We start from the raw sequence: 26,724 nt of genomic DNA on the forward strand, positions 1-26,724 counted from the left end.
CATCTGATAACTGGATGCGGTTTTCCTTTTATACAGAACCATTATATTACAGCACAATATTAATATAGTAAAACCCAATGTTTTCTCTTTATGCATCCATGGACTTTTTGGAAATAATTGACAATGGTTGTGACTAACAACATCCTTGTTAAAGACTATTCAACCAAAGCGGTTTTATTGAGACCACAAACACAGTAAACTCCTGAGACATGATGTTGACCTGTTTGATTTATTTCAAGATGCAACCTTCACCTGTATATTCCTATTCCCAATAGCTTAAGAAATCAGACATCTTATTTACAGAACATAGTGCATAAACTCATCAGGAACATTGAACTTTATTAAAAATAAAACACTTCACTGTTAAACAAAAACAACAAAGATGTCTTGGAAAACAAGATGTGCAGAGAACTCACTTGAAGATCTTAAAAACAATCTAAAATGTTCCTTACCCTGCTTAAGATCTTCAGAGTTAAGTGACCATTATTTGTTATTAGTGATAACCAGTCAAGGCTGTATTGTGCAAAAACGTGTTGGGGGAAATTTTTCCAGAGTAAACAAAGGTGTGACATCTAAAGGAATTCAGGCCTTGTGGAACAAAACTGCTCTGAATTCTATTTCAAAATCTTAAACTAAAGGGATAGGTCACTTAAAAAAAGCTAATTCTGTCATAATTTCCTCACCCTTATGTTGTTCCAAATCCATATGACCTTCTTCTGTGGAACACAAAAGGAACTAATAGGCAGAATGACAGACAACATTCACTTTCATTGTATAGCAAAAATAATCTATGCAATGAAAGTGAATAGTGGCAGAGACTGCCGCTTAGAAACTTGTGTTCCATTGAAGCAAGTAAGTCATACTGTACTGGTTTTAAACAACATGAGGTTAAACAAATGACAACATTTTCATTTTTGGGTGAACTATCCTTTTAAGATCAGGGATGACAATAAGTGGTAAAAACAAGGAGCAAACTAAAAAAACAAGAACAGGACGACTGCCCTTATTGTGATTCCTGGAGCATATTGACAAAACCATTTGTATCAGACAAAAATCTGGCCACTCATCTGTATGTATTACCCTCTTGATTTCATTAATTTGCATATGCAAACCTTTGAAAAGAGCCACTCACTCAAGTTTCTATAACGGTAATTACATTTTTAGTGGCCTCATTGCCATAAAGCAACAAAATAAGTCAAGAAAATGCAAGCAATTCAAATCTAAGGCATCATGTGATCTAAAAATATATAAATGCAACTCAGAGAAAGTCACAGAGAAATCTTTCCCTTACTTTCAGACAGAAAGAAAACAATAAAGCATATCTCGAAAACCCTGGATAAATTAGCATACAAAGTTAGATATAAGATTCACAACAAAGAGCTAAGAAACACAAGAATACTGAAGTCATGATTAAAATGTTTGTCCTCACAATCACATACACTCACAAGTCCATTTTCGTTTGTTTGTTTAGGCTCAGTTTTTAAACTGGGCCTGTTATTGAATGGGATGTTGATCAGTGGAAGCTGATTTCATATATTGCATTTTCTTGTGAGGGCATATACACACAGATCGTCCTGTTTGTCCATAAACACAGGATCAACATGCAAGGCATATATAAGATAGACAGCTCCATTTAAATCAATACAACACACATTATATTATAACACTTTCTAAGGCAAACAATAAAAAAAAAAAAAAAAGAGCAACGTTCTGCAGCACTTGTTTTATTGGGGTTTGTTTTTGCTTTAGAGTTCAAATCAAGAGTAGCACAAAGTGTAAGCTATAAAATAAAAATATATAATTAAAAAGATAAAATTAGCTTTTGTATTCATGTAACGTAAAAGCCATTTTGCTTACACATTCTAAAAGGACCAACACCTAACTGAGGAGACATTCCAAAGGGGCCATGGGTTGAAGACCTCATATGTTCCTTTTTTTCTTCCCATATTTATGATCAAATAACCCCCCAAGCCCTTTGTTTCCCCCTTTCGAAATAAACTTTTGCCATCACACACTCTGGCGCTGGCTCATTTGGCAAACAGCAGCCGTTTACAACTGACTTGTAGACCTAACACAATATAGAGCATATTGAACTGTGTATGTATCAACAGTCAATCTGTTTTACACCCATAGAGCTTTAACTGTGACCCTGCTACTGCATATCCTGCTGTGACCTCACAGACATGTAATGCAGCATGCATGTGAGCAATTTGAATGGTCTTAGAACCATCTCAGAATGGTTTGCAGGGGCAGAAATGACCCACAGTCAACAGAACCATGGAGTACAGTTCATATGGTAGCCATCTTCAAAGGTATCATGGGTGCATATGGGCATTGGTGGCCAGGGTGGGGTGCTGTAACAATTAAAATAAGGGTTTTTCATGGCCTAACTACAGCTAAACCCCAATATTTGGATCGGGGAGAAAGAGAGAAAGGGAACTGTGATTGTAAAGTCAATCTGGCTCCGTTACGTGATGGGAGGGTGGGTTTTAAAAGGGTTCATGAGGTGCCCTGTCTCTTTTGCTGCTGTGATCGAATCAGCTCCAGTTGCTTCTTGCACTGGTGGTAGTAGGTGGACAGACTCTTGTTCTCCTCTAGGAGCTTCTTGTGCTCCTGAGCGAGACGACACGCTTTCTGCTGATTCTTCTCGTCCTGGTCCAGTTCTGCGATCAGCTCATTCCTATAGAGAGGTACGCCACACATTAGAGATGAAAGGAAAGAGGGAGAGAAACCCTGAACAAACAATACAGCGTTCATGTTAGTGTAACGGTTGCCAGCAGGTATGTGATAGCTGTGCAGTGTGTAAACCTCCCTCTCCTGGTCTTAAGAGATGCACTAGCTACCGATGCTATAGGTCATGGCTTTTCTAGCCTCCTTGCTAGCGCATCCGACTGCCATGCAGTGGATTGCCAGTTCGAATCTCGCTTGGGGCAGGTTGAGTAGGACTGGGGACATTGTTGCCATGACCCGGATGGGAGTGAGGTTTAGGGGGGTGAGTGAAATGTAGTTAGCTGGTACGTGGTAGCTGTCCAGTGTGTAAACCTCACTCTCCTGGCCATAAGAGACACATTAGCGACCGATGCTAGAGGCCAAGGCTTTTATAGCCTCCTTGATAGAGCGTCTGGGTCCCATGCCGAGGACCGCCAGTTCGAATCCTGCTTGGGGTGGGTCAAACAGGGAGGGTGACATTAGGTGATGCCAAAACTATTAGCAATTTGGTACATAAATAATATTAATACACAAATATTAATGTGCACCCAATAAGTAAATGACACCAAAAATAATTTTGGCAGAAAAAGCACTTTCTGGCCAGTGAGTCTTGTTAACATACGTTATCACTTTCTGTCTTTACCACACATTTACAAACAGCAAAAAACCAACAGTTTTAACAAAGACATTGTTATTCTTTATGAGCATAAATTCTTAATGATGATAGCCTAATAAATCCATGTGTCAAAGTCAAGTTTAAGTTTTTTATTTTATTTTTTATTTTAATGTAATACAATTTAAGTAATTAATTTTATTTTACAGTTGGTAACTTGTGTTTATATATATTTATTTGATACTGGTGATAGATGAAAAATGTGAAAAGTCTAGCACTATTTACTAATTAGTATCTTTGTTCTATTGCTTTACAGGCCAAAACCTGTACCAATGTGAACTTAATTGAAAATTGCACTGTTTTGGCCATTGTTTTATTTGAATATGTTAATACTTGTAGTAATATTTAACTTCTTAAAGAAGCGTGTTCATTAGCAAATTAATTTTGTACAAATTTGCAATCAAAATGGGTATATAAATTGTGAACTTTCACTAGTATTGGTAGCAAATACTGAAATGATGGTATTGTGACAACCTGAATTCATGTTGCACATTCAATATTTGATGATTTGAATAGGATTCCCCAGACTTACTTCCTTTGTATCAGAAGAGCGATTTCTGTTTGCACTTTCAGGTACTCCTGTGCCATCTTACAGTGCTGCTCAAATACAGCCATAGATTCTTTGGAGTTTGGACATGGGGCTAGAGGCTGAAAGCAAAAAACATACAAATTAATTAATGGCTAATTAATCTGTAATTAAAAAGGGTTAGAGTTATTCCAGTTATACCAGTCATGTTCTGAACTAAACAAAAATCAAACGGTCTCATATCCAATTTACTCCCATGTATTTATAACTGAATTACACCATATAAACAGCATAAAAAAAAAAAAAGAAGACTTGCAAAACTGTAACCCAGACTTGATTCTATTAGAGGGCTGTTTTAATATCTTCAGAATCTTTTGAGAGAGGATATATATTACAGCACATTGGAAACAAAACAATGTACAACAGATATAGACAATATGTTTCCATGCTTCACAATATTGGCATCCAATCATGTTTGCCATTTTCTATTAAACACCTTGACCTGTAAGTGTGTACCTGTAACTGATGGTCCAGGGTCAGGTAGGCCATAGGGATGGAATTATCTGAGCCATTGGTATCTATGGGAAGAGAAGTTTCAGTAAACATTAGAGAATCATAAATCGAGGACAGCAGCTTGGGTAGAATCTGTATTAATTAGTAAATTATATTATTCAGATATGAAAAGCGAACCAGCCCCTCACGCAATCTAGTTAAGCAGCTTTTTAGCTTGTTGTGTATTGCTGAATGTAAACAATGGTAATCCGCAGAAAGAGGGAGAGTGACACAGACTGAGAACTTGAACTCTGATGTCATACTGAGCGTGTTCATAAATATCACAATCTACTCTATTCTGCATATTATATTATTTTATATTATATTATAATATAATTATGGAAAAGCTAAAGAACAATACTTTTTAATATACAATATTTACTATAATATATACAGTATAAAATTAATACGATTCCATTTACTTTTTACATATTTGTGTGTCTGTGTTACACCTGTAAGGTTATCACAGGACCTCTGCATTTGATTTGTGTCAATGTGAGTGTGAGCATGAGTGTATGTTTACACCTGTATGATGGTCAGGAGAAAAACTGTAGGCTCTACCTGTCTTGTCTGGCGTTATCATCCTCACACTGGGGCTGGATGATCTGCTACTGTTCCGGCTCTCCTGTGATTGGCCAAACAATACGTCAATTATAAACATTGGCACATCAGGGAAAGGCAAAATAAAGCAGGGTTCTCAATTTATGACCAATGAATTACCTGGATAAGAATAATTAGTATTTTCACATAAATTGTTGGGATGAATTTCCATTTGTATGGCAGGTATTCAGGTACCAGTCTTTGCAACTAATAGTATTAGGTGATTATAATAATTATAGGACAAATATCTCCAATAAGTCACAATAAATATTCACTAACACTGAATGAGAATTTTGTTTTAATACAATAAATAAAAAAAAGAGAATAAATAAATAAATGGAGATTATTTAAGAAAATAAACTAATTTACACCAAAAAGCTCATGAAAATAACACGTCAAATAACAAAGGTGTCAAGGTCTCAATCAGATAGTCTAAACCAGCAATGATCCAAAGACTAAACTTTGGGTGAACTCTGCTGTTCTCCAAGAGCAATTAGGGCAAGTGTGAGAAAAGCTATCTATGTGATCTTAGGAGTCAGGTGTGCAGAAGCACATAGAGCCATTTGTTCAAAACGACAGACAGATATGGAAAAACACCATCTCCTTTTAAAAAACAGATCTCACTTTCTTTCTGTTCTTTATCTGATAAGCTATTGTGTCCTTCTAGTGCACAACCAGATGTGAGAGCTCTGATTCATGTTTATGATGAAATCATGTCTACGATGGATATGCATGCAGCACAAGATAGAGCTTTCCTTTCCTAGCTGTCTATGGCACGATTGTGATTTCTGTTTGTTGCTCCTAAACTGTTCCCAGATCTTTATAGACTGTACAACTAAATATCTGAAAGTGAAGCATCTTACCTGACTAGAATCTGTCCCAATGGCATGAAGATCCTGCACTGATCTGCGTCTATAAGGCTCACAGGTTACTGCGAAAAAAAGAGGGTTGGGACAGACAGAGAAAAGTAAGAGGAATCTGATAAGTCTTTTTGGTAGTGTACATGCTCTAGCTCCATGGCTGGAGCAAGAGGGATGTGACACTCAGACAACTGCGCTTATTTAATCCCCAAATCACAACTATGACAGCAGCTCCTCTAATGTGGCCTTCACGTGACCAAACCCCCTCACAAGGCTATCTTAGGAAAATACACACACATCTAATGCCAAAAACGGCAGACCACACCAACAGGATCACGCAATGGCAGACCACACCTACAGAATCACACAGACCTGCATTGATTGGACAGCTGCTATCACAGCATGATGATTGTTTTTGGGATGTGTGGATTAATTGTGAGTGTCTGTTTAAGGTAACTTGAGAGGAGCTGAGCTCTCAAAGATTATTACTATTAAAAGGTTTTCTAACACAACTGAAGAAGGCCTCTAATAAACGCACTTACACAAACATAGTAAAAGACAAGCTACAAGCTCAGGTAAAGGACCTAGAACAGAATCAGCAGAGGCGAAATGTAACCAATAACGATACACTGTGACAATAGGACTTCTGTGGTATTTTACTTCAATATTTGTGCAGAATTTACTTAAATATCTGTACACATTATGCAAGTGAATATTTCATATGGGATAAATACATTGTAAGCTATTGCGAAAACAACCGTGGCATGCTATCAATTACTAAAATCATGCTCACAGCGCAGAGAATAAACATCTAAAATATAAAACTATCAGTGTTTTCAAAGTAGAACTATAATACTTCACACAAATTAGCATGAGAGGTTTGACAGAATCATTAAATTCAATCTATCATCTCATGTCATGAGTTCTTTAACTAAATACATAACCTTTTTGCCAAGGGCTGGACGATATTAAATATTCATGATATAATTGCAATGTTTTTGCTGACAATTTAAAAGCAAGCAATAATGTGAATATCGCAATGACTTTAATGTGCTTTTTATTTGTCCATTAAGTTTCATAAAGAGCATCAGCAGACTAATTTCACAATCATTCAGGGTGGCACAATTAATCAAAATAACATGTGCATGCGAGGGGCTAATGTTCGTGTTTTTAGAGCTTTTATAGCAGATCACATACATTGTGAAAGAACAGTACTTGCAGGGTTACACATTCACGCATTTCCAAACATTAGTACCGCTATTATACAAATCTACAAACACATACTTAAAATTATATTCTATTATAATAAACTTGACTGGGTCGCACAGTAATAATTTCTTATTATGCAATTTTCAACTGGATTCCAAACAATAGGTGAAGTAGTTTTTGCACACCATGGTCATTCACAAAAATGTTTTAGTAAAAATATTTGAAGGTATATTATGCTTTTTAATAAGGTACTATGTATCATTGTATTTGGAATATAAATCTAAAAGTGCATATAAGTGAAAATCAATTCATTTAATCCTCCATTGTGTTCATATTGTGAAAAACATGCCTTTATTATTTTTAAATCGATTTTTATTCAATTCCTTTAAAATATTGAATCTACTTGTCCACGATGGCTGTTTGGATAAAGTTTGTTTCCTCTGATTTAAAAAAACAAACAAACACCTTTGAGCCATTTCTGAGCAAATACATACTGTAATTATCGTATATACTGAATAATGTCAATAGGCTAAAAAATATTGAGATATAATATTTATATCTCAATATTTATAAAGAAAAAAGGCCATAATAATAATGAACATGCTGTTTATTTTTATGATTATTAATTCCATGTCAAAATGAATATGAGCATGACAACAAATTATTGATAGGATAAGAGCATACATGCAGGAGGGCTACATTTGACAACCCAATTATATTTTCTCATAGTTAATAACGTCATCATGCAACTCCTGCTTTGAACTATTTTCCCCCACTATTGTTCACTGTCCCCATTTCCTTCACATTTAATAGGAATGATGATAATAATAGCAATGAACCTCAATGTGAAGGAGATTTATCAAATACCATATCCGATTTATTAATGAACGAGTGTGTATAAAGGGAAGAATGAAAAGCAGAGCATTTGGCGATATCCTTTCTGCAGGCGAGACAAGGATGAGCTAAAGGTGAGTGAATGACCACTGAGACAGAGAGAGACACCGGCTGATCCTCTTTCACCTGCTACAAAGCCAAGCAGGAACACAGAGGCCAGTAAGACTGCATATCAATCCATATCCACATTTACCAGGTGGACCAAGGAAATATGCTGGATTCAACTTAAAAATGGGGTGCAGGACACTGTTCCTAATTGATATGAGAGCAGTGCAGCCTAATTTATGAAAGTGAACTGCACTTGATGACATATAATTTGTTAGACTGTCATACAATCATAATTTCCAGATGAGTAAAATATTTAATTATAATTTTGGTTGTAGTCACACAAATAGCAGAACTCCCATTCTTTAAATTTTTTGCCACGCATCTGCTACAAATATACACAATGTCCAATCAATGTATGTACATTTTTGATTATAAAGCCAAAGACGAACATCATCTTCCATTTTTGGTGCCTTCTTGTTACCTAGATAGTGGCAAACAACAGACCATATTCAAAGACTGTGAGGATGCGTTTCCACATTATTTAGCAGCGTAAATCTCAATTTTTTTTTTTCACATTATAATTATTTTTAATATTGAGTGTAAATTATGCTTCGTGTTATATTACCCTGGACTTAGTCATTTACTAATGATGTAAATCAGGCGTGGGGAACGTCAGGCCTCAGGGCAGTATAAGGCCCAAGAGATCATATTACCTGGCCCCCGAGGCCATTCAAGAAATAATTTGAAAACTGTAAACTGTAAAATAGAAGATATACAATTTTAATAATTATTAAAATAATAATCATCAGTGTTTAGGCCAATTGTCTTAACTTTCTTTCATGAAAACTGTTAAAAGAAATGCTGATCAGCACCTAGTGGCCAGAGGAAAACATAAGGATTCATGGCATTCAGTTCACTACAATCGAAAAACAGAAAGAACAGAGAGAGAGAGGGGGAGAGAGAGAGAGAGAGAGAGAGAGAAGAAACTGGAATTGGTGTTACTACAGTATGATTATCCTCTGTCAAATCTGACAAGCAAAACAATTTCAACTAGCTGTATCTGAGGTAGAAATAATCGAGAGTGAGAAAAAAAAAAAAAGTGAACTGGTCTAATAAGGTTTCAAAAATTTGATGGCATGAATACATTGAATCAAACACTGATCTGTCAAATTAAGTGAATGTGAAGGATGAAAATGAAAACTTGAAATGAAAATTTGTCATAATTTATGCACCCTCATGTGTTCCAAACCAGTATGACTTTCGTTGGTCACCTATATGACCTGAAAAATTATTTTCGGGTGAACTATGCCTTTAATAGACCATCAGCACAATTTGCATGTGCCAAACACATGCGTATGTGTTTAGATGAAGACCATACGTTTTAGTTCTTTAACCTTTTTCTACTCTTAGAATGCTGTTGTCAGTCAGGCTAAAGGGGGTTACATGACATCCTGGAGTAACAGCCAATGTGGGCTCATGCATTACAGCGACACCCTACTCTAATTAGGAGCTGTTTGCTGGGAGCACCTGGACTCCAGGTACCTGTGACGATGATCTTAGGAATGTCCAGAATGGTGCCGTGTGTACCATTTTACGATGGCCTCGCTTATATTGTGGACATGCTGCAAAAACACACATACAGCATGTAGCGACGAACACAGGCATGCAGACTAAGTATACACTGAGACAGAAAGAAAGTGTGGTAGACATTGAGACAGAGAGGCAGACATCAAGGCAGACTAGGGTTAGGTGAATCTCTCAATTCCTGCATTAGCATATACATGCAACACACATTCAAACAAACATGCATATCCAGCACATACAGTACATCCATGCAGTGGGAGGCAGGAAGCCTGTTGAAACTTGAGACTGATTTAGCAGTACTGCAGAAGGACAGATCATGGAGATGCCATACTTTCAGCTTATCTGAACAGAGTCCATTAGCTATTTGTGTATGATGTATGTTTGAGTGCACTGGCTGAAGTCAGTGGTAAACTACATATATTACTGTTTTGGTCTCTACTGGAAAACATTATTCAAATGTTAAACAATTCTTACATTTGTTGATGTATGAAATGAAAATGGTTACTAGTAGTTTATCAAAACTACTTTTGATAATTTTTCTCAATTTAAGTAATTTGTAATGGATTTCTGGGTAGGTATGATACATCACGTCAAGCGTTGAATAAGCAAGCGTTACCTGCAGGAACAAAGGGCGATCTGTGGTCCAGTTCTGAGAGATCGGCACTCATTCGTTTGCTATCAGAGGACGCCAGAATATGTGGTCTACCAGAAAGACTCTCAACACTGCCCCCTCTGGAGAGAGGGAGACCACGCCTTAGAGGGTCACCCTGAAACACACACAAAGATAAGGATCCACTGAGGTTTCTGAAAGGACACTATTTTTAGGGGTTATGTAAACTGTTGATGTGCTACCTTTGGTTTGTATGGAAATTTTATGGTGTCATTGCTGCCAGGTGAGTTGGAGTGCTCCATGTTGATGTCATTCTTGTTGCTGGTACATGTGTAGTCTACAAATGAGCCTGAATTAGAGTGCAATTTCAAACTTGGAAGTACAACTTCAGTATATTTCCAAACATAATTTCCATAACATTTCCATCCAAGCTGGATGATTACATAAATGGAATTCATTAACCAATACAATTACTTAAATTAATATATATATATATATTTTTTTCTTTTCTTTTTTTTTTCATGGGATGTATGCGCTATACTTAAGTGATTTTAAATCTGACTTTCAATTTCTTTTTATAATTTCCATTTAAAGCACTTTGAATTACCACAGTGTATGAAATGTGCTATATAAATAAATGTGCCATACTTTGCCTAATTTTCAATGTTTGAACAAGGATGTTAAAAATTACAAACTTAACCAAAACTTCCAAACTAATCCAAACGATAACCATCACACAATCTGGCAGTAACTCTGTAACTGCTGATCTCCTGTTATTTTCACGCACAACAGTCTCTAGTGTGTAAACAGAATGGAGAGAATAACAAAAAACATCCAGCAAGTGACAGTTCTGTGGGCAAAAACGATGACAGAGGTCAATGGAGAATAGCCAGACTGTTCAAAGCTGACATGAAAGTGACATTAACCCAAATAAACACGCATTACAACAGTGCTATACAGAAAAACATTTCTGAACATACAAGTCAAACATTGAGGCGGATGGGCTACAGCAACAGAAGAGCCCTCTGGGTACCACTACTGTCAGCTAAGAACAGGAAACTAAGGCTGCAGAGGGCACAGGCTCACCAAAACTGGACAGCAGACGATTGGCAAAACATTGCCTGGTCTGAAAAATCTGCATATCGGCTGAGGTACACAAATGGTAATCCCAATGCAGCCTCAGTTTTCTGTTCTTGGCTGACAGAAGCAGAAGCCAACGTGGTCTTCTACTGTTATAGCCGATCCGCCTCAAGTTTTGACATGTTGTGCATTCTGAGATGCTATTCTGCTCAATGCAATTGTACAGAGGTGTTATCTGAGTTACTGTAGCCCTTATGTAATCTCTAACCAGTCTGACCACTCTAAGTTGACCTCTGTCATCAACAAGTCATTTTTGTCCAAAGAACTGCCGCTCAATGGTTGTTTTTTTTCTTGTTTTTAGCACCATTTTCTGTACACTCTAGAGAATGTTGCACGTGAAAATCCCAGGAGATCAGCAGTTACATAAATACTCACACCAGTCTGTCTAGCAGCAACAATCATGCCACAGTCTAAATCACTGAGACAATTTCCCCCATTCTGATGGTTGATGTGAACATTAACTGAAGCTCGTGACCAATATCGGCATAATTTTATACATTATACTGCTAACACACAATTGGCTGATTAGATAATCGAATGAATAAGTAGTAATAAAGCGGCCCGTGAATGTATGTAGCACATACACTATAAGAATGATTTCATTCATCCAAATTCAACAACATTACCATAATAATGTCTTGCAGAATATAATTTAAAGCATCTGGAAACTTGGTTGATCCATTTATTGCCATTTTAATGCATTTCTTGAGATTTAATTTCTTCACCAAGATGATTGAACATTTGTCTAATGGTGGGAACATAACCTGGCATTTAAACCTCCTTGTGCACTGTGACATCAGACGATCTTCATTCACATCATCAGAAAAGTAACATCCATAAAGATTGTGATTCATTCATGATCCAGATGCTTTTGACTAATTCTAAAATTCAATGAAAACCTCAAGGTCTACTTTGTTATTCTTTACCTGTGCTGGTGGCAGAGTTACTCTGGCCTTCATCTGAATACTGATAGGGGTACTGAAGAGGCTCTTCTGATCCTGGGAAATACTGGAGGTGGGAGAGATCAGAATGAAGAGGCCAAAAAAGACATTAGAAATCTTGCTGACAACCAGGAACACAGTGTATTTGGGACGAGTTGCCAGACAGTGTTGCGTTACCTTCATTAGGTGGGTCATAATCTTCACTATCTCCTCCATTGGAGGGCGCTGTGATGGGTCTTTGGACCAACAACGAGTCATCAGACTCTCTAAGGGCTTTGGTAGGTTTTTAATAAGAGGTGGACGAGTGCCTGCAGAAAGACAGATGACCATCAATATTATCACAAAGTGCTATAATTAAAACACTATCAACCACGATGGTCTTCATTTATCTGGAACAGGGGTTTCCAAAACTTTTAATGCCAGGACCCATATATCTCAAGACCCCCCCCCGTGTTCTATTTTAGTTCTTGTCAAGGTTGGTATTGTCATTGACAATAATTATAATATGATGATTATTTATAGGGATGCACCGATCCGATACCTGGATCAGTATCGGCTCCGATACTGATGTTTTTAAATGGATCGGGTATCGGTCCGACGAGCCCGATCCAAATCCGATTCTGTGTGTTAGTCATGTTCGTTACGGTCAAGCTCAAAAAATGACATAAAAGACTCATGCATTTTATTCAAAGCCACCTGAAGATGTGCAAAAGCTCTGTGATTCACAAAAGGCTGTGTTTTAGAAGTAAATATATAAAATGCACACGCAGCTCCAGCGTGTTATTTAATGGCACTGCTCTGTTGACACATATGCATGCCTATTTATATCCTTCACGTGGTGCACAATATTTGAGCGCTACTCATGTACAACATCTCAGATGTAGATGCTCAATAGTTTGGTTCACTTATAATATACATTTAGAATGGCACCAGAGGTGCATTTTCCCAGAATTTGAATAAGTGAATAAAACTACTGTGAACTTTCCTACAAATAGACAAATATAGGACTTCCTGGAGAGTTCAGAATGTCAAAATAAAAGCGCAAGGGTTTAAAAGTTAAAGGTTTCACGCAGGCAGAGATATGAACTCAGAAGCAGGGTTTATTGCAGAGATGATTGAAACAGTGATGTAAGCATTGTGAGTAAATCCAGTTGAGCAGAGTGGCAAACAGCAGGTGAGTAATATCCAGACAAGGTATAAACACGATGAATGGATAACTCACAACATTCTTATGATACTTGCAGGCAATAATGAAGACACAGGAATGTTTGACATAGTAGAAAGTTCTGGAGTCTCAGAGATACTATCGATGAGAACAGACAAAGTGTGTGTGTGTGTGTGTGTGTGAAAGCAGGGTATATATTCAGTCCTTGATAAGTCACTATGATATGCGGGTGAGTGTAATCAGAACTCAGGGGAGAGTGAGCACTCTGATGACAGTGAGGAAGAAAGAGAGACAAATGCTGCAAGACTGAGATATATTACTATTATAATATATTATTATAATTAGTTTACAAATTATAATAATATTTAAGTTGAATGGGTTCCAAAAAATAACTGTGTGAATGAAAAGTGAGCTGATGTCTTACAACTTAATTGAACAAAAAAGAGATCTGAATCCAGATACAAGTTGAAAACATTTTACAAAAAAAATTAAAAAAGGCTTCTTTTCTACTGATGACTTATACTGGAATTAATGTTAATTTTGCTGCTACATTATCCAGTATACTGGTTAATAATAAAGCTTTTATTAATAAACTATCCATTTATATAAATAATATATAAAATAATGTGTAGTTAGAGGTTTGTGTTTCTTTACATATTAAAGAGTACACCCAATTATTTCCACACAATAATGTAAAGATATTCTAAACTGATTATGCAAAAAAAAAAAAAACTGTTATCGGATCGGGATCAGCCAATTCTGAGAATTCCGATATCAGAAGAGAAAAAGTGGTATCGGTGCATCAATAATTATTTGTAGCACAACCTCAGATGTAATACATATTCTGTACCATGTGACGACATTGTGCATTACCATTATATAGATGTTACTTGAAAATATGTACCAGGAGACATTTCTACTAGGGATGCACCGATGTATCAGCTGCTGACATTTATCGACCAGTTATTTACCAAATTAAAGCATCGGCACATGGTTTATTTGAAATGAATTAGCAACACAATTTTTGTAAAAACTCTGTTAATTTGAATGAACAATCCAAAAATAATAATAGCCACAATATTTAGAATCCCAAAGAATAAGTAATATTGAATTTTTATTCTTTCTTGTTCTCACGTTAATGTGGAAAAACAGTAATAAGCGGACGTGACAGTAAAAGCGGCACTTAGCTACAGGCTGCATGATGAGAGAAACCATCCAAAACACTTTGAAACAAGCAGACTTTTGACTTCTGAGAGATCTGTATAATATCAATTAATGCTGCATGATTGATCAAATTAAGAAATTTCAATATTGCCTTGCGTGATTACTAAACCTTAAAAGGCTGCATTCAGCACTGTGTGAGCAAGCAGCACCCTCTAGCAGTCTGGACGGTATTCTCCATTATACCAATATAATACAGAATTTAAAAGGGGTTTTGTTTCTTTGGTCAAATCTTTTTATTTTTCCATGAGGTGATTGACATTTCTGTGAAATTGCCCAACATATGCATAGTATTAATATATCACATACAAATGTGTGTAAAATGTTATGTTATTTTAAATAGCAAAAACAGAAATTGCAAAAAAGTTTCATAACCTACAACGAAGTACAACATAACCTTTTATTTCTTATCAATCATCATGTTATCATATTTAGTTATTTTTGTTACTTTTTAAATGTTTATAGATGACATAAACACATTTTTTTTTTCACCTTTCATTATTGGCTCTCTTTACAATTTTGGCCAATGTGTTCAACTGATCCAATCTGTGTTCAATAGAATTAATTTATTGTTAAAACTTTATTTATTTAGCTATAAGTAATGTTTTTACTGTACTAAATCATAAAATGATCATTTGTCATAAGAGAATTAGGACACATGCTAAGTTGAAATACTGGCTTCTCCACTAACAATGCTACAGACAGTATATTCTACTTTGAAGTGTCCATTCCGGGCCGGAATGTTTTGTTCTGTGTGACCCCGACCACTGCCCACTCACCAATAGTATTTCGACACCGCTGGGTTGTCAGATTTTAACAAGTTTGCAGGTAAACAGCACTGAGTGCTGCAGCAATGGAAGCCAGCAAACGAATTGGACCAGAGATAACATATTACACCCAACCTAAAAGGCCTCACCATCCGTCTAAAACCAACCATGACCAGAGCCGTAGTAAAACAAGGATAAATATGCCTTTGGAAGATTTAGACAGCCTAAAGCCCAGAACTCCTATAAAACAGATGCCGAGTTGGCTAATTTGCTTCTCAACATTCTGGCAACCAGCATGAACTTCAAGTCTGGGCCGGGGCAGACTACCCTCCAATATTTTGAATTTCGACTGCAGTACACATTTCAAACGCTTGTAGTCAATCTTACATATAGCACATTAAAAAAAAAAAGTGTACATCTTTAAAGCATAATCCTAAAGTAAAATGTAATCTGATGACAAAATAAGGAGAGTGGAAAATATCAGTATAGGCCTATAGCTTTTTGTTAAAATCTGACAAAAATTTCACATCAATCGGATATGAAACAGAATATTAAACAAAACTGGAAATTTCAAAAATCATTTTCAATATGATTGCTGAGCCAATAACTTCAAAAACGCTGGAGCTGCAAACATGTAGACAGTAATCTCAGCAGATTCTTGCCATGACTTTAAGAAGAAGGAACAAGTAACCATACACAAAACTCACCACCGTGTACAGCCCACATGATGCGGAAAGCCGGGCCACCAATTTCATCGAAGGGCTTCTGGCGAGTGATCACCTCCCAGAGAATAATACCCCAACTGAACACGTCACACTTCTCACTGTAGTTACTGCCTGCAACACAGACACACATTAAGAGACATTAAACAGTGAGAACAGAGAAGCTGAAAGAAAAAGCAACCTTATCCTTTAACAGACTTTGCAAGAAATACTATACGGAAATTATATTTTAATAAAAAAAATTGTTGTTTTCTGTTTTCTCTGTAGTGAATGGCACACAATAAGCAGATATAGCTTGTTAAATGTTTATCATATCGCAATGTGTCTGAATTGAAATATTTAACCTGAAAGGGTTAATATTTGCATCTGAAAGGCAAATCTTTCTTTTCTGCTTTCTTTTATCGATTTTGTAATAAATCGTTTGAAGCAGTACTGATACATCATGGTAAAGAAATGTGCATCAGAGGTTTGTGATTCTTGCATTGATATCCATATGTGTTAAAATAAAGCATATATAATGGTCATGTCCATAACACAAAATTATGCTTGTTTAAAGTAAAGAGATGACATTGACATGAGTTAACTTTGTAAAGAAAGTTTAAATGTATGTTTGAATAATATTTGTGAGATATAAGTATGACCTCTGAAATGTCATGGATGTTACAAAATGTATCACAGTAACCATAAGACAACACAGTAAAACAAAGAAAGTGCAAATATTTCTCAAACATTGTATATTTGAAAAAAATGCTTTTGGATGAGAAAGTGAAAATATTTTGATTCCTCTTTTGAAATCGTGAAATATGGCTGGTTGCAAAATGCTGTTTTCGTATTGATGCACATCTCATGTTTGGTGGATAAAAAATGAAATTTTCTTTCCATTCCATCTCTTTCATTCTGAGTAAAAGAGGTGTAAATTATAAAAGATAGACCTAAATGGACTGTTTAAAATGGGCTTTTGTCTTTTAGTAAACAAATTATTTTTCCACGGCATGGTTGATATTTGCATGGAATTGAGTAAATATATTAAATTAGGAGGTAATAATGGCACCACACGAAGAACGTAAGCTATTTCCCATAAGCGCATTTTCCGCCGTCCAGTGTGGGGGATGCCTTTATCTTGTCGGCCCTTTTGAACAGACCAGCTAATTACATCTATTGCTGCCCTAGAGAGCCTTAATTGCTGCTCTTATTATTCTTAAATTAGAGCGTCTCACGCTAGTATATCTTTACACTGCCTCACTCTGGTCTTCTGATAATACTGTTGTCAGTACAGAAAATGAGGAGTGCTGTGTCTCCTCTGCTGGCAGTGCAAGTGGCAAGTGCCATGAGAATTCTGCTCCTTCCCAAACCAGCAAAATAACAACCTACACCTAATTGATATTTCCTCCGACCCCCTGACAGCGGAGTGCCCCTGAACATGATTGTGAATTTAACTTACTTCAAATTTCACTTACTCTGGTTTAGGGAAATATTTTTATGAGCAATAGTGAAGATCGAAGTGGCCTAAGAGAAGCAAATTAATGAGAAAGGAGAATGTTAAGTTGTGTGAATGGTGGAGAGTGCCTCAGTTTTGACCCCAAAGTCATATGAGACAGATTCATCCATAAACCAATCAGGGTTTCCACATCTTTTGACCAATGAATTTCCATGACCATTCTAGTTTGTGATTACTCAATAAGATACAAAAAAATTAAGTCCTCAAAAAGAGCAATTTCTAGGCTGTGAAATATTTTAGAGTTGAGCAATAGAAAAATATTTTTTTCTGTATATATATATATATATATATACACATTAATTTTTATGGATATAATGATTTTGGGCTGCTTTAGAACTCCTTGCAATTTCTAGAGTTTTACCTTCGAACACCTCTGGGGCCATCCAGGCTGCACTTCCCTTGATATTAGTCATGTGTGTCTGAATGTCACATGCAGTCCCAAAGTCACAGATCTTCAGTACAGTACCTCCAGCAACCAGGAGCAGACTAGGAGAAAAATACATAATTGGATCAAGCAAAAAACAAACAAACAAACAAAAAGATATTCCCAAGAGGAAAACATGTAGTAAGCCTATAGACTGGACCTTTAGGCATCATGTGTGTTACTTGTGAAACAGCTGTGTCAGATTTCGCTCCCTGTTATACCTAATTTTGGGCATAATTGGCAAAAATCATTGTGACTATTAGAAAATAGACTTGTGTGCCTAGCCAGCTTTATGTTAACATAAGAACTTATCCAAGGCGATTTACAAATGAGGAACATCAACATAGCAAGCAATTTGTCATACAAAGGTCAGCAATATCACACTGCCAAGTTCTCAAGAGTAGCTAGATTAGTATAGAAAAAGCGCACAAAAAAAGAGACAGACAATGAAGGTTTTTTTTATAACTATAAAACTATAAAATATATAGTTTCAGTAGTATGTGCCATGAGTGTTGACTAGTTAAAGGAATATTCCAGGTTTAATCCAAGTTAAACTCAATCAACTACATTTGCAGCATAACATTGATTACCAAAAAAAAAAAAAAAAAAAAAAAAATGCAATTTGTCCATCCCTCCTTTTCATTAAAAAAAGAAAAACTTGAGGTTACTGTGAGACACTTACAATGGAAGTGAATGGGGCCAATTTTGGGAGGTTTAAAGGCAGAAATGAAAGGCTTATAATATTAGTAAAGCACTTGCATTATTTCTTTTGTTATAAATTATTATTCATTATTATATATCCCTTGTGTATTTGAGATGTAAAATTGCTTAAATTGTTGTTTTTACAGACGTTTTAGTGTTTATGGGGTTACGTCGTCATAGCAACAAAGTTGTAAAATTGGATATAACTTTACTCAGAAAAGGTTAGTAAGTGATTTTATCAAACTAAATATCATGTTAACACACATATTGTTTACATCTTGAGGCTATACATTTCAAACAGTGAGTATTTTAACGTTTACAGATTTGTCCCATTCTCTTCCATTATAAGTGCCTCACTGGAACCCAGATTTTTGCCTTTTTTAACGAAAGGAAGAATGAGTCTAATTAAATTTTGTGGTAATCAACATTGAGCCACAAATGCTGTCAATTGACCTTAACTTGTATTAAACATGTAATATTCCTTTAAGTGCTCACAAATGAGATGCATTTTCCGCCTTTTCCTGAGTGTTGAGATGGTATCAGCAGATTGGGTGGAGATTGGAAGCTCGTTTCACCACAGAGGAACAGAGAAAGTGAATGATCGTGAAATGGACGTTGTGCCTCATTGTGATGGGACCACCAGGCGCCGCTCATGACCACAGAGAGCGACTAGGGACATAGACCTGGAGTAGTAAGTTGAAGAGGGTGCAGTTCCATTGGCTGTCGTAAATGCCTGAGTCAAAGCCTTGAATTTGATGGATGCAGCTTCTGGTTGCCAACAGATCAAGAGGGGGATGAGGTTACGGAGCCCTCTTTGGTTAATTGTTGACCAGATGCACTGCTGCATTCTGGACCATCTGCAGCAGCTTAATCACACTAGTTATCAGGCTGGCCTCATAACTGGGTTCTAGTGCATGTAGTGTTGTGAATAGTGAATAGTGTGAGCCTCAACACGAGCCAAGTCTCTGCAATAACATTCTCAGCAAGCCACGTGATATGATGCGCATGCTGACTGTCTTAGAAGCAGAGGAAACTGAGATCCATCCTACGCTGCCCGGATTGAGGAGAGTAACTGCACCACCATGAGGAAGTAGAGAGCATTGTGAATTGGGCATGCCAAATTGGTGTAAAAAAAAAACCTTTTAAAATATCTAATAAACAGACATGAAATGGTCTGGGTAGTGTATGTGTACAATTGTGTGATTGACAGGCATTAGAATTCTGTTGAAATGTGCAGAGCTTGCTTTTTGAAGAATCTTGCAGGTGCAGATTCTGTGCAGGCCTACTTATGAGGTTTCATTTTGACTAGAGAGCAAATCAGTTCATTAGATTAACACCACATATTTAGATTTTGAGACTACATATTTTTAAAGCACGAGGAACACAAAATAATTTACTGTAGCAATATTTTGAGCAGAAATAAAAGGTATACTGATGGCAATGAACAACCTACCCACCAATTGTGCTTTAGTGTGTCTAGGCCTAGACACAGTCTAGGCACTTGTGATCAGTTCATAAGGGTTAGATACCAGCTTTGGTGAGCGGTGTAATATTTCAAATGTTAGTTAGAACCCAGTTCTTCCCAAGAACTTCACTGTAGGTGTCTGGGAGAGAAGCCAGCTGGTCATTTCCATGGTGTGCTGCCAGGGACCTTTACAAACAGAGCCTCATAAATAACCAGCCCTGGCCTGGACAACGCTGTATGCTCCCATGATGTAGTGAAAGACTCCAGAACGTAGACCCTCTAAGACCTAAACTGGACCTTGTTTATCATCGATGGCCATCCACAACAGTCCAGCTACTTTTTCATCATCAGCACTCAGAAAACAGCACAGGTAAAGTAAAAAAAAAGAGAAAAAAAGTCCATTCTATAGGTATAACAAACAACAAATCTTGCATTAACTCTTTACATTAGGCAAAAAAAAAAAGAGAATGTTGAGCCATGGTGAAAATGTTGTTCCACTTTAGTACTAAAGATCAAATTTGTATTTGAATTAGGTTTAATTTTAAGAAGGAAAAAAGCATTAGCGATGCCCACATTTTTGGACTCAGAAACACATCAAAGTGCAGTAGCACTCATTTGCACAGGGTCTTAAATGTTTTGGATCCCAACAACTTACATCTTCAATCCAAGCTTATTTATAGGAGTTACTTTTTTGACCACCAGTGATTTTCATGCTACATAAAAGCACCTACCCCAACTAAACCACACATTTTAATACAGCCTGAACCTGAATTGAAAAAATAAAAACCCCACACAGAAAAAACTGCCAAAACTCTGCTGTAGATGGACTGATGACAGTAGATATCTTTGATCAGTAAGAACTAATAGGACATATGACTAATTGAAGCAAAAACGTTTGTTAAAGTTACCAGAAAATGCTATTGGGATTAGGGAAGACACGAGGACTGTAGGGAATTCTCAGTGAATGAGAGCATGACGTGGGTGAGAAAAGGTGTGTATATGACCCTGTTTACATCTAGTATTAAGATGCGTCTTGGGTGATTAGATCACATGTGGACAGTACACCTGGTCGCTTGAATGCATCTCGAGTGACAACTTGTGTTTGAAAATTAGAGGGGAGGGTCTCTGATTTCATGATGGCATACATAAATCCCTCACATGCGTTTTGACTACCTTTGCATGTGGTTTTTGTGAACTGATCTCAAAATGTTTCGGACCCCGTTTACGCCTGTATTTACCACTGACTGCATGTGATTGGATCACCCATGACACATCTTAATACCAGGTGTAAACGGGTTCTGTGTATGTGTGCATGTGTGTGAGGAAGGCAGAAAAAGTAAAAAGGACAGTGCGATGACATGACAGAGAGAGAAATGATGGAGGTGCATACTTGGGAGGTTTGAGGTCCCTGTGAATGAGAGCCTTTGGTTTCATGCCATGGAGATAGGAGACCCCTTGAGAACACTGCAGGCACCAGCTCATGGCGTGAGATGCAGTGTAGTAAGGGAGGGGCTCTGCGCCGTGCAAAACTGTCAAATACAGAATACAGTAATAAACAATACCACACGTACATGCTAAATCACACACTTTCTCACTTGTGTCATGCTTGGGTGAACTTAAAAACCACAATTCAGGAATAGCTTGTGGGCTTGAACACTAAAAGCAACATCAGCATGTACTAGTTTTAAACCAAGAGTAAAAAAGTAAAAAAGTCACAAAAACACAAAATATTGCATATATATATATATATATATATATATATATATATATATATATATATATATATACACTCACCTAAAGGATTATTAGGAACACCTGTTCAATTTCTCATTAATGCAATTATCTAATCAACCAATCACATGGCAGTTGCTTCAATGCATTTAGGGGTGTGGTCCTGGTCAAGACAATCTCCTGAACTCCAAACTGAATGTCAGAATGGGAAAGAAAGGTGATTTAAGCAATTTTGAGCGTGGCATGGTTGTTGGTGCCAGACGGGCCGGTCTGAGTATTTCACAATCTGCTCAGTTACTGGGATTTTCACGCACAACCATTTCTAGGGTTTACAAAGAATGGTGTGAAAAGGGAAAGACATCCAGTATGCGGCAGTCCTGTGGGCTGAAAATGCCTTGTTGATGCTAGAGGTCAGAGGAGAATGGGCCGACTGATTCAAGCTGATAGAAGAGCAACTTTGCCTGAAATAACCACTCGCTACAACCGAGGTATGCAGCAAAGCATTTGTGAAGCCACAACATGCACAACCTTGAGGCGGATGGGCTACAACAGCAGAAGACCCCACCGGGTACCACTCATCTCCACTACAAATAGGAAAAAGAGGCTACAATTTGCAAGAGCTCACCAAAATTGGACAGTTGAAGACTGGAAAAATGTTGCCTGGTCTGATGAGTCTCGATTTCTGTTGAGACATTCAGATGGTAGAGTCAGAATTTGGCGTAAACAGAATGAGAACATGGATCCATCATGCCTTGTTACCACTGTGCAGGCTGGTGGTGGTGGTGTAATGGTGTGGGGATGTTTTCTTGGCACACTTTAGGCCCCTTAGTGCCAATTGGGCATCGTTTAAATGCCACGGCCTACCTGAGCATTGTTTCTGACCATGTCCATCCCTTTATGGCCACCATGTACCCATCCTCTGATGGCTACTTCCAGCAGGATAATGCACCATGTCACAAAGCTCGAATCATTTCAAATTGGTTTCTTGAACATGACAGTGAGTTCACTGTACTAAAATGGCCCCCACAGTCACCAGATCTCAACCCAATAGAGCATCTTTGCGATGTGGTGGAACGGGAGCTTCGTGCCCTGGATGTGCATCCCACAAATCTCCATCAACTGCAAGATGCTATCCTATCAATATGGGCTAACATTTCTAAAGAATGCTTTCAGCACCTTGTTGAATCAATGCCACGTAGAATTAAGGCAGTTCTATGGTGTTCCTAATAATCCTTTAGGTGAGTGTATATATATATATATATATATATATATATATATATATATAAACATTCTATGAGTGCAGGGTATGTCCTGCATTGAAATTTATCCAGCAGTCACAGGAGCTACATTTCGTGCCACCTCAGGAAATGTTATGATATTCATGGTGCTTCATAAGCACTAAATAATCTTCTCATGTGGTACGCAGTGTGCGCAGGGTGATTAAAGACTGGTATCGTGTGCTTGTCGTGCGATCCACTGATAATTTTATAGATTAAGAAGAAAGTCATGTGTAATATTTCCTGTTCTAATGATGTTTGATATTAGGAAACAAACTGGCCTGGCTTCAGATTACTAGAATCACAATGATTCCTAAATCAGTCTCATAAAAGAAAAGAAATATATTTTATTGAGAAGGAAACATATTTACTATAGAAGCACCAGTCCCAAATCAGTAAAGTGCTTTGCTTATGAATATTATAATGAGCCCTATAGAAATAAGGTGTTAAAATACAAAGTACAAAAAAACTCAAAAGTTCCTGCTCAGATATTCACTACAATCATGAAATGCAAAAACATATCTTAAATATGAATTGCAATTATGTAAAAAAAAAATCATAAAAGGAGAGAATGGCACACTGCTATAATGCTCCCATGTAGTTTAATAGAAAATAAATTATATAAAAAAAGTATCTTTTTTTTTCCTTTTTTTTTTTTAAAACTGTATCGTGATGAATGCGTACATCAGCCACCACAAAAGAGCATTTTTGACCCAGGTAAACCCTGGAGTGTACACATTATTTAAAGTTTTTTTTTTCATTGTCATTTTATGACTACATGTCTTGATAGTGGGGCAGTTAACGAAGGCATTTCAAACTCAATATTTGTAACCATGAAGCCAGTCTATTTCTACAAACACCTGAAAGATGTCACATTTATATGAACAAAGCTCTTTCTGCTGTTGATTTCATACTCCATTTCTACCTGTGCAAAACCCTCTCATTACCAAAAATTCAGTTTCCATTTTCAAATTCTCTATAAATGTTCTATTATAACAAGTGACCCAAAGAAACTTACAACTCACCATTATACAATGAACCGCCTTCTGCATATTCCATCACCAGACATACCTGCAGAAAGATTTCCAGTAAAAGATCATTAACCTTTCATATGGCTGGATCTTTGCAAACATTGTTATGGCCCAAGAGAAAAACACACAGTAAACAATGAATTTACATATCAATTTTCAAATAGATAAAAACTTGAATGAACAGATCTCCTCACTGAACCATGTTGAAACCCACATGAAGAAATGCAGCATGGTGCATTGACTTACGGGATTACTGCAGGAGCCGTACAGCTTCACAATGTTTGGATGATTCACACGAGACAGCTGTCGAAGCTGGAAAAGAAAAAATGTGTAACATTGTCTATGAAACTTTGAAACTGAAATTTCTTAGCCGTATGGCCGAAATTACGAGCACAACTACATGGAAAGCTTATTAACAGAGTTCACACATACTAGTAGTGTTGGGAACAGAGAACCAGTTCCATTGTTTAAAATATACCGGAATCGTATGATCTTCCTGACTTTCGGTTCCGTTAATGGTTCTCCAGCATGCAATTTTCCACCGATGTGGCTAGAACATTGTCCTCAAATACTCTGACAGTGTTTCCAGCAGCACATCTCAGTTACTGACTGGTTGTTCATATGATAATCATAATTAAAGATACTCAAATTTTGTTGTAATAAGTGGAATTTTCCAAAATAATAAATGTATTAATGAAATATGCCATCATATTTCGTGTTGGTTTAGATGTCTATTTAAAATAGATAAGGATCTATTATTGGATTGTATTCATGTCTCTAAACAGTCTGCAAACACACCTTTTACCAGAACTGAATTTATTTCTGATTTGTTATATCTGCTCTGAAATTATCTCATTATTTGGTAACAGACAGCAGAGGGTAGTTACTAAGTGCAATAAGAATTTCATTTCTAAATAATTCTTAAAAAAATACATAAACAAAAATTTTTACTAAAAGAATGACTGGAATACGTCCCTGGAACTGGTAAGGAACCAGAAACGTTAAGAGGAATTGGAATCAGAATCATAAAATTCCTTATGATTCCTAACCTTTCATGCTAGATAATGATGACTTCAGAGATTTCTAGAAAAAGTCACTCATCATGTGAACAAGCGAAAGAGAATATGCCAGTACCTCCACAATGAAGGCATTTCTCTCCGATTCACTTTCTATGGTTTTGATGGCCACATCTCTACCTCTCCACTTGGCCTTGCACACAACTCCAAACGCCCCTCTGCCCACCACCTAGAAAATACACCAGGAGACAACATCATACATAATGGAACTATACATTCACAACTATGCGGAAATACAAAAGTCGTTTAAAACACAAAGAGTAATTAAGTTTCTAGGACAACAACACAGAATATGTCAACAAATTTAGCACTATGCAACAGTACAAAAAACAACAACTCCACAAATACGTGTTTTACTAGAACACATTAATTATGAAAAACATGGAATGAAGAAATATATGGAAAATCAAAGATTAGGGTGCTGCGATACAACGTCAGGTGTCCCACTGGCAGCACAGCATAAAGTGAATGTTTGCAGGACTTTTCCACAGATCTGTCAACAACACGATTATTATCTTCATCATCTGTTTATGTCACTTACCTCTTCAACCTCAATATCATCATACTCTATCTCCTCAAATGGGTACATAGGCGGTGTTTCCAGCATATCGGCGGAGGGCATAGACATCGCTAGCATTAATACACAAATAACTGTCTATACTCTTAGAACACCACAGTCGAACGGTTCACAAACGAACGGTTTCTATAATATAATTGGTAAATGAAGCACTTCCTCCCTCGTCACAGACTGCATTACACAGCGGTGTATGTAAAATAAACCACTTTAAACACTTGGATTAGCGGCTAACGAGCTAACCTGTCAATGTAAACCGCTAGCCAGGCGGCTAATGCGCGTCAAACCCACTCAGTGTAATAGACATGCCAAACGGCGGTAATGACTGTCAGTTCAACCGGGGAGTAAGTCACAGAGTCTCTATCAAGTGCACTTAAGAGTACTCCATCGACATAGAACCGCCGGTTGTGTGTGTTAGCGATAGGACGCCTGATGGCTCGCGGAGGTGCGGTCGACGGATCTCCCCTTCGCGCAGCGCTCACTCCACACCGTCTCTGACGCTCCGCACATCGGCCTTTCTGGATCCCCGAAAATACAACAATAAAACCTGTTTTACGTGTCCCAATTACCAGGACAAAACATCCAACCCATCGGATGTGGGGCAAGAACTTTCAAACTCTTGTGCCCATTGGATAGTTTGTTTTTCCCTTTTTTCTCTCCCGTAGGTTGTTTAAGCTCTAGGAAGTGTGGGCGCTCTAGTGTTGTGCCCCCTCTGGACCATGCCA

At 37.1% G+C, this 26,724-nt stretch overlaps 1 protein-coding gene across 2 annotated transcripts; it reads right to left on the bottom strand.

Annotated features, from left to right (window-relative positions):
• Positions 1 to 219: 219 nt before the first annotated feature.
• On the bottom strand, positions 220 to 26,724 carry LOC127623755 (mitogen-activated protein kinase kinase kinase 7-like). Of its 2 annotated transcripts, none has more exons than XM_052098239.1 (16): positions 25,967 to 26,724; positions 25,484 to 25,594; positions 24,596 to 24,661; positions 24,344 to 24,389; positions 21,701 to 21,839; positions 18,081 to 18,205; positions 16,207 to 16,335; positions 12,524 to 12,654; positions 12,332 to 12,413; positions 10,508 to 10,602; positions 10,272 to 10,422; positions 5,924 to 5,991; positions 5,022 to 5,085; positions 4,425 to 4,486; positions 3,915 to 4,030; positions 220 to 2,680 (listed from the first exon to the last, which is right to left on the bottom strand). In XM_052098239.1, the coding sequence occupies exons 1-16, from the start codon at positions 26,060 to 26,062 to the stop codon at positions 2,500 to 2,502; spliced, it is 1,662 nt and encodes a 553-aa protein (XP_051954199.1). In that variant the 5' UTR covers positions 26,063 to 26,724; the 3' UTR covers positions 220 to 2,499. The 2 variants fall into 2 exon arrangements, with proteins under 2 accessions (XP_051954199.1, XP_051954198.1); XM_052098238.1 differs by having other exon boundaries at positions 10,508 to 10,614.

This window comes from Xyrauchen texanus, chromosome 30 (genome assembly GCF_025860055.1).
Source record: "Xyrauchen texanus isolate HMW12.3.18 chromosome 30, RBS_HiC_50CHRs, whole genome shotgun sequence".
Classification (NCBI taxonomy): Eukaryota; Metazoa; Chordata; class Actinopteri; order Cypriniformes; family Catostomidae; genus Xyrauchen; species Xyrauchen texanus.